The sequence below is a fragment of the Octopus sinensis genome, linkage group LG19, assembly GCF_006345805.1.
Source record: "Octopus sinensis linkage group LG19, ASM634580v1, whole genome shotgun sequence".
In the NCBI taxonomy this organism is placed as follows: Eukaryota; Metazoa; Mollusca; class Cephalopoda; order Octopoda; family Octopodidae; genus Octopus; species Octopus sinensis.
Genome location: NC_043015.1, coordinates 42,406,671 through 42,419,039, shown reverse-complemented (window position 1 = coordinate 42,419,039; position 12,369 = coordinate 42,406,671). Strand labels below are relative to the sequence as shown.

General features: G+C 39.1%; 1 protein-coding gene across 2 annotated transcripts in view; it reads left to right on the top strand.

The window, feature by feature from the left end:
- LOC115222217 (macoilin-like) overlaps positions 1-12,369 on the top strand; it is a 114,587-nt gene that overhangs the window by 83,845 nt on the left and 18,373 nt on the right. For both annotated transcript variants that reach the window (XR_005002974.1, XM_029792375.2), the window contains exons 4-6: positions 8,960-9,089; positions 10,994-11,060; positions 11,334-11,436. Coding sequence is in view for 1 of the 2 variants with exons in the window: in XM_029792375.2 (XP_029648235.1) it covers positions 8,960-9,089; positions 10,994-11,060; positions 11,334-11,436 (300 nt within the window). In the remaining variant the exon portion in view is untranslated. The remainder of the gene's footprint in view (positions 1-8,959; positions 9,090-10,993; positions 11,061-11,333; positions 11,437-12,369) is intronic.

Below are 12,369 nucleotides of genomic sequence, written 5' to 3'. Positions count from 1 at the left end.
TGTCAAGACAAAGAGACACAGACAAATACACCTATGCACACACATATTTATCATATATATGTATCGGCGGTGAGCTGGCAGAATCGTTAGCACGCCGGGCAAAATGCGTAGCCGTATTTCGTCTGTCGTTACGTTCCGAGTTCAAATTCTACCGAGGTCGACTTTGCCATTCATCCTTTCGGGGTCGATAAATTAAGTACTAGTTACGCACTGGGGTCGAGGTAATCAACTTAATCCCTTTGTCTGTCCTTGTTTGTCCCTTCTGTGTTTAGCCCCTTGTGAGTAGTAAAGAAATATATATTTGCATCGGTAAGACCTAACAGATCAGATTCGTGGCTTTGAACTAGCAGGATATCATGCAGAGGATTGTGAATACAAAACAACAGATGAGACCCTAATATTCCTAGTTAGATGGAAACTGCGGGACCACGTGGAGCAGCGCCCTGTGAACCCTATAATATGTGTAACCGAAACCCCTATGAATCCAGGGTTGGAGCTCCCTGACTCAGACATTCCGGTTGTTCAAGCAAGTCGCATAAAGACTGATGAAGGTACTTCTTTAAATCCAACTGGAAGAGAAGTAGCTGATGGCGAGAACAACTTGCTGGAGGATACTAGTATGGAAGGGGTACAGGAGCTGAGGGCCATTATAGAGGATCGAGATGAATGGGGAAAACATGTCGAAACAGTTTTGGGGCCGTCCTAGATAGATAGATATATATGTAAAGGTAAGATCCAAGGATCAAGACGTAGGAAGTTAGTAAGCTTCAAGCTGGAGTGGCTCTGTGGTAAGTAGCTTGCTAACCAACCACATGGTTCCGGGTTCAGTCCCACTGTGTGGCATCTTGGGCAAGTGTCTTCTGCTATAGCCCCGGGCCAACCAATACCTTGTAAGTGGACTTGGTAGACGGAAACTGAAAGAAGCCTGTCGTATATATGTATATATCTCTTATTATAAAAGGCAGATTTTATCTGCCTCCCTTTGGGAGTTATACAAATCTACAATATAGGATTTCTTCAATTACAATTTACCTAGCAGTTTTAAGAGTACAATGCATCGCGTCATGCCAGGTCCAGTTTTTAAAATTTAAACTCCAATTAAGCAAAATTTACAGAAAACTCACATTCTGGTGTGTGTGTCAAATGCTTTTCTTAGTCTGGTTTACACCACACGCAAACGCACACACACAGTGGGCAACGAATAAAATGAAAGTAAATGTAATATTTGTTTCTGTCTATCACGCTGATAGATACATGAGTAAAATGTATGGGAAGCTAACAGATAACAGTGAGTGAAAATGTTCTTGGAAGAAAGTAAATTAGCGACAGTGATTTGAGGAAGACTAAACTGAAACTATGAAACAGTGTTTATGTATAAACAGACGACACTTATATAAACCCTTTCATTACCAAACCGCCCGAATTTACCTATTCATATTTAAATGAGAATATCAGAGTAAATCTCTTTAGTACATTCATGAAAACACGTATTATACTTCGTAAACACTTCAAATACAGTTTTGTACAAAAATCGAAGTGTAATTTTAATTTCGTGAATTATGGGAGATTTTTTTCCGAAATTTGTTCCTATTGTGTTTTCAAAATTTGTAATTCTGACAAAAAATGGATACTAATTTCATTATATCAAGCAGCGAGTCAGAATTCGAAGGATTTTCTACTGAAGACCTTCATAAATCTAACTCTATGACTGAAAAAAAAAAGCATCTTTATATAAGAGTGAAGTTGTGTGTCTGTCCCCTTTGATTTACATTCGTAATTACTCCCACATTTTGCGGTGCAGTTTAACCAAAAGCGGGTATCTTATAGTCGTGATTCATATCGAGCCCTTCTGGGTATTAGCGCGCGTCTACGATGAGTCTACAATTTTAAAAAAATTTACCTTCATATTTTTCCATTTTAATGCATTTTTTTCGCTTTTATATAAGGGAAGTAACTCTCTAAAAATATCTACGATGTGTCAACGATTTAAAAAAATTTACCTTAATTTTTTTTCAATTTTTAATGCATTTTTTTTGCTATTTTTTGGCTATAACTCTCTAAAAATGCTTATATAGTTATTTCCCTTACAACCCGAGCAACGCCGGGCGATACTGCTAGTATATAAATATATATGTGTTTGTGTGTCTGTGTTTGTCTCTCTAGCATTGCTTGACAACCGATGCTGGTGTGTTTACGTCCCCGTCACTTAGCGGTTCGGCAAAAGAGACTGATAGAATAAGTACTGGGCTTACAAAGAATAAGTCCTGGGGTCGATTTGCTCGACTAAAGGCGGTGCTCCAGCATGGCCGCAGTCAAATGACTGAAACAAGTAAAAGAGTAAAGAGAGTCCATAGAAGACATAAAGAACAACTTTAGGGGAAAATGGTTTATTGACGTTGGTGGTTGTAAAATTCTCCCATATCAAAGTTCTATAAGCTGGAAAAAGTTATTTTATTGTTCATGGTTAACAACTACAGTTGCTGTGTATGTGAATAAAAATCAGATTTTAGGGAATGGAATAAATTCCAGGCTACGTGTGTTTCCTAGCTAGCAGAACCTTGGAAGAAGTAATAACCCAGACAAGGGGTCCTCTGCTAGCTCCTCATTAGGTCAGAGATACCTTAGTCAAATGATGGTTACACTGTTGTGAACATTTCATACTTTTCAGTATATATATATATATATATATATATATATATATATAGGAGTGGATGTGTGGTAAGTAGCTTGCGTACCAACCACATGGTTCCGGGTTCAGTCCCACTGCGTGGCACCTTGGGCAAGTGTCTTCTATTATAGCCTCGGGCCAACCAAAGCCTTGTGAGTGGATTTGGGAGATGGAAACTGAAAGAAGCCCGTCATATATATGTATATATATATATACATATATGTATGAGTTTGTGTTTGTCCCCCCCCCCCCAACATCGCATGACAACCACTGCTGGTGTGTTTACGTCCCCATAACCTAGTGATTTGGCATAGAGACAGATAGAATAAGTACTAGGCTTACAAAGAATAAGTCCTGGGGTCGATTTGCTCGACTAAAGGTGGTGCTCCAGCATGGCAACAGTCACATGACTGAAACAAGTAAAAGAGTAAAGAGAGAGTATATATATATAGATATAGATATAGATATGCGCTCACACACACACACACAGCTGCTATTTCTTGCAGATTGAGTAACCACATAAAGGCTCCCTGTGTCTGTTGAACAGGTGACAAATATCATCTCTAAATTGACATAGCTCAATAGTTAAGCTCTAATTAGAGATCATGGCAACTGTGCAAGAATCTATTCTTTCTCTGTCTCGACTCTCAAAATTTTCCTAAGCACCTCGTTACTACTCTGCCAGTAAACCAATCTGTCAAAGAAATTCTAAGACAATGAATGGCGACAAACTGGGTGACAGGAAAACCAAAATTAATCGGACAGTTCTCTTTTGTTTTCTCTTTTTTTTTTTTTGTTTTGTGTCAAATATTTTTTTTCTTTTATATTTTACTGGTTTCAGTCATTAGACTGTGGCCATGTTGGGGCACCACCTTCAAGGGTTATAGTTGAAAAAATCGGCCTCAGTACTTTTTTCTTAGTGTTGTACCTGTTCTATCGGTCTCTTTTGCCGTACATTTAATTTATGGGGGATGTAAACAAACCAATACCCCTTGTCAGGTGTGTTGTCGGTGGTACAAACACAGACACAAAGATACACACACATACACACACACACACTCACATTGGCATGTATGTATCTGTCTGTGTGTGTGTTTATTTTTTTTTTAACCTTGTCAAGTGAAGTGGAAAAGCACTGCTCATGGCCAATGTTGGCCCTCCAAGACTGCTGAACTTGATGCTGTTAATTTTCCAGTTAACCCCTTTTGGTACCAACCCACCTGAACCCACCCACCCTGGGTCCTTTGATACGAACCTTCCTGTTTTAAACTGATCTAAATTAAAACCTTGACTGTAGCCATGCTGGAGCACTGCCTTTTAGACGAGCAAGTCGACCCCAGGACTTATTCTTTGTAAGCCTAGTACTTATTCTATAAGTTCTTTTACTAAATTCTTCATTGATTTCAAAATTAAATCAGAGCATTTTCAGTGTAGGCGTAGGAGTGGTTGTGTGGTAAGTAGCTTGCTTACGAACCACATGGTTCTGGGTTCAATCCCACTGCATGGCACCTTGGGCAAGTGTCTTCTACTATAGCCTCGGGCTGACCAAAACCTTGTGAGTGGATTTTGTAGACGGAAACTGAAAGAAGCCCGTCCTATGTATATATATGTATTTGTGTGTGTATATGTTTGTGTGTCTGTGTTTATCCCCCCAACATCGCTTGACAACCGATGCTGGTGTGTTCGGCAAAAGAGACCAATAGAATAAGTACTAGGCTTACAAAGAATAAGTCCTGGGGTCGATTTGCTCGTCTTAAAAGGCAGTGCTCCAGCATGGCCACAGTCAAATAACTGAAACAAGTAAAAGAGTGTATTTTGAAAGAAATATGCTCACATCATGTTTAAACTGTTGCAGGTTAACATTTGTAAGAAAGTCACAAGTAGGGAAAAGATTTCCTGAAGGCTGGTGGGGAAGGACTAGGAATAGTGGTTAGTTGGGAGCTGATGGGGTTGGACCCACTGATATTTACAAGAGTTGGAAAGATAATTTCTATCAACCAGTGTCACTCACAAGATTTTGGGACACTGGTCGATCTGTGGCTAGGGTAAAGGATGCCAAACCAACAATACCCACTGGTTAGGATTGAACCCCTAATATGATTTCAAAGCAAAGCTCTTAACCACACAGCCATGGATGCATCTCCTCAAATGAAAAGCTAACCAACAATGCCCACTGGTTAGGATTGAACCCCTAACAACATGATTTCAAAGCAAATTTCTTAACCACACAGCCATGGATGTATCTCCTCAAATGAAAAGCTAAATGGCTTAAAAATAACTAAATTAATAAAATGAAAACATTAGATTCTTCCTTCTCATTTTTATTTTATCCATCATTATCTTCGTTTATTGTGCGTTCTCCATACTGGTATAGGTTGGATGGTTTGACAGGAGCTAGCAAACTCCCTTATCTGCTTTGGAATGGTTTCTACAGCTGATGCCAACCACTTTACAGAATGTACTGGGTGCTTCTTATGTGACACCGGCACTAGTGAAATCACCAAGTAATTTGCAAGACAAGACAACCTCCCACCCCAAAGAAAATGAGTCATGAGTGATTACGTTCATTAGCAATTTACCGATTGAAATTTTTGTAAAGTCGAATATTAAAATAGAAAACAAAAACAAAGACTTTTTTCTAATCAAGACAAATAAAATCAGTTTGAAAATTTATTTAGTGTGGCAAGCTGAAGAGGTTTTTGTTGTCAGTTATGGCTACATAAATATGCTGTTTGGAGACTGTTTGCTGAAGTATTATGAAGATGAAACATATGACAACAAAAAAAAAGACAATTAACGAAGGGCTTGCAGGATAATTACGAAAAAATTATTAGACAAATTCTTCTGTAGCTTATTGTCTTGTCGTTTGTTGGTCGGCAGAGTGTACATAACTGGATATCATGTGAGTGTCTGTTGTGTATAATTTTGTGAAAATGTCAGACAGACTGGTTTTCCCATCAACCACACACACACACACACACACATATACACATACACACGCGTCTCAAGTTACTGAGATAGGCTCTAGGCAATTGTGTGGCCGTTAGATATAGCAGCCAAATCTCCCATAATCTAATTTGTACCATCATCATCATCGTTTAACGTCCGTTTTCTGCGCTAGCATGGGTTGGACGGTTCGACCGGGGTCTGGGAAGCCAGGAGGCTGCACCAGGCTCCAGTCTGATCTGGCAGTGTTTCTACAGCTGGATGCCCTTCCTAACGCCAACCACTCCGCAAGTGTAGTGGGTGCTTTTTACGTGCCACCGGCACAGGTGCCAGGGGAGTCTGGCATCGGCCACGATCGGTTGGTGCATTTAACACGCCACCGGCACGGAAGCCAGCCAGTCAAGGCGGCGCTGGCAAAAAGAAAAAAAATCAGACACATTTGTATAATGTTGCCTAAAAGATACAAAGTGAACAGGATCGCCATGGTTGTAACAAGATATCACACAAAATGTAATATACACACTAGCAGTACACACTCACAGATATACATACACACAGAAATATATAACACAACAGAAAACCATACACACACGTGCACTTATTTATACACATGTGCTTTACTCTCTCTTTTACTCCTCTACTTGCTTCAGTCATTTGACTGTGGCCATGCTGGAGCACCGCCTTTAGTCGAGCAACTCGACCCCGGGACTTATTCTTTTGTGAGCCCAGTACTTATTCTATCGATCTCTTATTGCTGAACCGCTAAGTGACGGGGACGTAAACACACCAGCAACGGTTGTCAAGCAATGCTAGGGGGACAAACACAGACACACAAACATATGTGCACACACACACACACACACACACACACACACATATATATATATATATACATATATACGACAGGCTTCTTTCAGTTTCCGTCTACCAAATCCACTCACAAGGCATTGGTCGGCCCGGGGCTATAGCAGAAGGCACTTGCCCAAGATGCCACGCAGTGGGACTGAACCCGGAACCATGTGGTTTGTAAGCAAGCTACTTACCACACAGCCACTCCTGCATATATAACACATGCACATATATACGCATTTATGTATACAGACATGAACATATACATGTGTGAACATGTATGTTGATGAGTTAGCTGGTCAGGTTCCTGAAGTTAGTGTTGGAAATTGTGTAAATCTTTTGTGTCACAGAATACCAAGGACTTTAATCCTTTTACACTCCTTGGGTCATAACCATAACCATCATTGCTAGGTACACTGAAAAAGCCCTCATGGTGTTGCTTGATGTGTTTTATCAAAATCGTTGGCTTTGATAATGAAGAACAAACAAGGTGCCATTCTTGATGGAATGTGGTGGCCTGTGTGCCATAAATGACACTGGGAGCTGTGCCAACAGAGTACGAGCTCCTGATTGCGCCTTCCCCTGCTGGACAGGTTGATAGGCCAAATAATAAAGGCCAGATGACAATTGAAAATCAACAAGATCTGGAGATCTGGAAGAGGGAGGCCACTGCCCTTCTGATGGCCCAGCTCAGTGTTAAGAGCAGTAGAGGAAAGTCGTTGATGGCTTTTACTCCATGGGGAGTGGAGGGCTTGAGTAAGGAAATAAGTTGGATCAAGTTGGCATCGTTCTTCACTGAAGCAGTTTAAAGAAGGATCTTGTAAAGACAGTATTTCTGCTTGTTTACCAGTCTTGACTGGAATATTTGCAGAGATACACATTGACATCCTGTTGACCATTCGGAGATAAACGTCACTTACAAATTTAAGAACGAGGCTTTAGTAAACCTACAGGATGTCTTGACTGGTTTCTGAAGTATTTCAAGGTTCTCATAGCACCACACCTTTCCCCGCAACACACACACACATGTCTGTGTGATCCACTTGTGAAAGCGTCGTCACAAATAAAACTACTTTGTAAACTGATAACGATGATAATAATAATCTCCAGTTGTGACGAACCTCTTGTGAATTGAAAGTGGGTGACATAAGACGAGCTATCTTATCTCTTCCTTTGCATCCTGTTACGGGAAGTGTTATTACTGCAATATAACACTTGCTTAGAGCCATTGCACCCATTCCTGTGCGAGGATGAATAGAGTTCCTATTTAGATCGGGCCCTGATCGAGCTGGCTTTGATCAAAGACCATTGTGTTCTCTATGCAGACCTCATGTAAGTGTCTATGACTAATCAGTCCAGTGTGAGTGTGTCTGATTTATCTTTGATCTTTGGGGCCAAATGTCTCCAACTGTAGCTCCGAGCCAATGAAAGCCTTATGAGTATAATTTGGAAGAGAGAAACTGAAAGAAGTACATCGTGTAATCACAGAGGCAACGTGGTGGAGTTCCTTTCGAGCATTGGGCCTCACAGAAGCAAAGTGGCTGAGTTCCTTTCGAGTGTTGGGCCTCACGGAGATAACTACTGAGACCTTTGGCCTTAAGTTGTGCTTGAGAAGAAGACCCATCAAGCCAAGCAAAATCGCAGTTGTGGCAGATAACAGTGGCACGTAAAAGCACCCCGGTGTCATACAAATGGCACCCGTGCTGGTGGCACATAAAAGCACCCATTATACTATTTGAGTGCTTGGTGTTAGGAAAGACATCCAGCTGTAGAAAACCATGCCAAATCAGACTAGAGTCTGGTGCAGTCTTCCAGTGGTGCCAGCTCGGTTAAATCGTCCAACATATACATATAGACATATATGTATATATATATGTGTGTATATATATATGTGTGTGTGTATATATGTACATATGTGTATATATATATACATATGTATATATGTACATATGTATATACATACATACATATATATATATATACACACACACACATATATACACATAGTTTCATTAGGCATCTAACATATCTTCTAATCTAATCTAATATATAAAATAGAGATGTGTGTGTATTCGCTTTTCACGTGAAAACGGCTTCACCATATCCTTCCATACTTGCGATACATAAATAATTTCATCTCGGACATATAATTGGGTCTTCGTTTGATTTTTTTAAAATTAAAAATAAAAGATATTGCTTTTATATTTATTCTTCACTTCTTCAAAACTGTTTAAATGCTCACATAAATTATATCTTTTTATTAAAAAAAAATTTCATTATATTTCTCATCAGTAAAATAGAAATTTATGAAAAACAAACATTTCATAATCTTCCCGTTGTCTTCAAATTTTATTGGTATTTTGTTCATCTTCATTTGTTTTTATTGTGGTAAAATTTTTTTTAGATTTAAATGTTTTTTATCTTTATATTTCGTATATGTTTCTTACATGGTTCTTTTAAATATATATATGTATATATATTTCTTTTTCTTTGCAGAGCGTGGCATTTGTCTTCCCACGGTGTCTTTATGGTTAATATTTGTTTACATAGAGGCTTCTGTCAGATTACGAGAATTAAAGAGTTTACCTTTCAATTTAGCCCTTTGTCGACCATTTGCAGCACACTGGTAACTATTCTCTTCAAATGTTCTTAACGTATCTGTCTGTCTGTCTGTTTGTCGATGTGTATGTGTGGTAAGTAGCTTGCTTACGAACCACATGGTTCCGGGTTCAGTCCCACTGCGTGGCACATTGGGCAAGTGTCTTCTACTATAGCACTGGGCCGACCAAAGCATTGTGAGTGGATTTGGTAGATGGAAACTGAAAGAAGCCCGTCGTATATATGGATATGTATATATATATATATATATATATATATATATTTTCTTTTCTCTGAAGCCTTTGCATATCCTATGCAGTCACAGCCCATGTTTCACTGCCATGTAGCGTGGCTGCTTGAACGCAGGCATCATACAATCAGCCCTTTCAGTCAGAGGGGAGAGGCCCTTTGTTACCAACAAAGATAGAAACTCTCTGAACTTTTCCCAGCCTCTTTTTAATGGATATAAAATTAGCAGTTGTTAAGATTTGAACTATAAACCTGCCTGGTCCACCTCGTTACATTATGTCTCAGCTTGTATGAGGGGACATAAGCCAGTACGACTGGGAAAAAAACCCTGAACCCTAATCGAGATTATTTCATTATGTTCAGAACAGATTTAAACTGTCACCAGGTAGAGAGGGATCCAGCTTTGATGGCTAATTTTTCTACTGGTGATGTCATGATGATATATTCTTGTTAAAAAAGGAAAAGTAAAAATGGTCAGTAAAGACTCGTGTAAAGTTTGTCATGAAATACTTATAAGTGTATATTGTGTGTGCTGGTCTTGTAATAAACGCAGGATCCAAAACAGCTGGAATGTGCTCTGGTAATCCCATCTGTCTTATGTGAAAAATTTATGTAACATGAGTTCATGACAGGATATAATCACTTATATATAAATGTGTGTGGATGTGTGTGTGTGTGTGTACGCGTGCATAATTTAAACAAAAATTAACTAACATGTTCTTATGGGTTGCTGTTTCATAGTAATTGGCCAGTCAGAAGACCAGACTCTGCTGTCTGCTTTGACATGGTTTCTTTGGCTGAATGCCCTTCGTAATGCCAATGATGTCACAGAGCCAATGACAAACGATCGAGACCTCTGGCAATATCCTGTGCTTCAGAAGAAGAAGATCAATCGAGCCTAGTGGAATCATAGTTGTGTAAGATATTGGTCTCCTGCAAACTGACACCCATGCTGGTGGTATGTAAAAGCACTCCTTACATTCTTGGAGTGCTTGGTGTTAGGAAGGGCATCCATCCATAGAAAACCATGCCAAATCAGACAGGGGTCTGGTGCAGCCCCTCAGCTTACCAGCCCTTGTGAAACTGTCCGACCCATGCCTGCATGGATAACAGATGCTAAACGTTAGCATGTCGGGCGAAATGCTTAGCGGTGTTCTGTCTGCTGCTACGTTCTGAGTTCAAATTCCACTGAGGTCGACTTAGCCTTTCATCCTTTCAGGGTCAATTAAATAAGTACCAGTTACGCACTGGGGTCGATATAATCGACTTAATCCCTCTGTCTGTCTTTGTTTGTCCCCTCTGTGTTTAGCCCCTTGTGGGTAGTAAAGAAATAGGTATTTCGTCTGCCGTTACGTTCTGAGTTCAAAATCCGCCATGGTCGACTTAGCATTTCATCCTTTCGGGGTCGATTAAATAAGTACCAGTTACGCACTGAGGTCTTTATAATCGACTTAATCCATTTGTCTGTCCTTGTTTGTCCTCTCTGTGTTTAGCTCCTTGTGGACAATAAAGAAATAAGTTGCTAAATGATGATGATATACACACACACAAATTAATTGCAGCTAATTAACATTTTAACATGACAGTTACTATATATATGAGATCTTCTAGTAATTTCTAATGTCTGTTTACTATTCCCTGTGTGGAAATTGACACACTCTCTCTCTTCTTACTCCCTTTCAGCATAGGATACCCAGTTGTCACTTTAGGATTTGGTTTTAAAAGTTACATTTCATACAGAATGAGATTGGTAAGTTATTCAAATTATATTTTCTCTTTTGCAATCAAACACAAATTCTATGTTCGTTGTATACATTATGTAATGTAGATTTTTATATACAGGGTGTGAAGTATTTGAGGACATGTTTCGTAATTTAAGAAAACAACTCTAATATTGATATATTTAGCATTGCCCAGTGAGGTTTGAAATAAAAGATTTTCTATCTAACGACTTATATTAATTTCCTTGTATATTTTTAATTCAATTTTTCTTTTTTTTTTTTCTGTTTTTCTATTTATTTAGCGTAAACAAAAAGAAGTTCAAAAAGCAAATGAATTTTATATATTACTTTTACTGAAAGCTTTACCGCCTGATATTCAGAATTCTTATTCAGAAAAACAGCGAGGTAAGACCCACCACCAAAAAACATCTTTGGCTCCTCTACTTTTCTATAACCACACTATTATCTATTATGGTTGTTTTTCTTCTGGTGCTGACTTAAGCCACTCAAGCTTCTCACAGTAGATCTCATTTGTTATCATTTGGTTTGCGTTTAAAAGTTCAAAGTAAAATAAACCTTTCATATCCCACCAAACAGATAACACCTTACTTGCGTGAACACCTTCTTTAGCCTGAAATACCGGTGTTTCTCTTTTCCCTGCCCACTGTCTTCGGTGCTTGACATTTTTATAGAGAACCCATTTCTTGTCAACAGTCACTGTTTGGTCGAAAAGAGGTTCATTTGTGAGACGTGACAGCAAAGAAGAGCATACATTCACTTTCTGTGCATAATTAGACTTGGAAAGTTTGTGAGAAACTCATTTTGCTGACTTTTCCAATGGCAGTGAATGGGTGAATGGCCAAATCCAAGCTTTTTTGCTAGATCTTCAACAGTTACAATGGGATTTTGTTCCACCAGGGTTTGCAGGACGTCCTCATCGAGCCCTACAGATCTTCCAGGCTGAGGCTCGTCTTCTTGGCTGTAGTTTCTGGCTCGGAATTTCTAGAACCACCGTTGACACTGGCTTGTGCATGCTGTTCAATCCCCATATATATTACATTAATATTCCTTGCACTTTCTATTGCATTGTTGCCTTTATTGAACTCACAAAGCAAAATATGCCGAATATGCTCCTTTGTTACTGCCATTATAGTTTTGAAATAAGTAACTCTTAAAATCCAACTGCACTCTTCAAAACTTGCACTAAGAATAAGTACAAGGTAAAATTACTACCTGCTTTTATAGCAAGTTGATGCAGGTAGTTTATCCTGTCCTCCTCCGACTTTTAGTTCATGCAATTGAAAAAAACGCATTATTTATGGCATGATGCAATATATA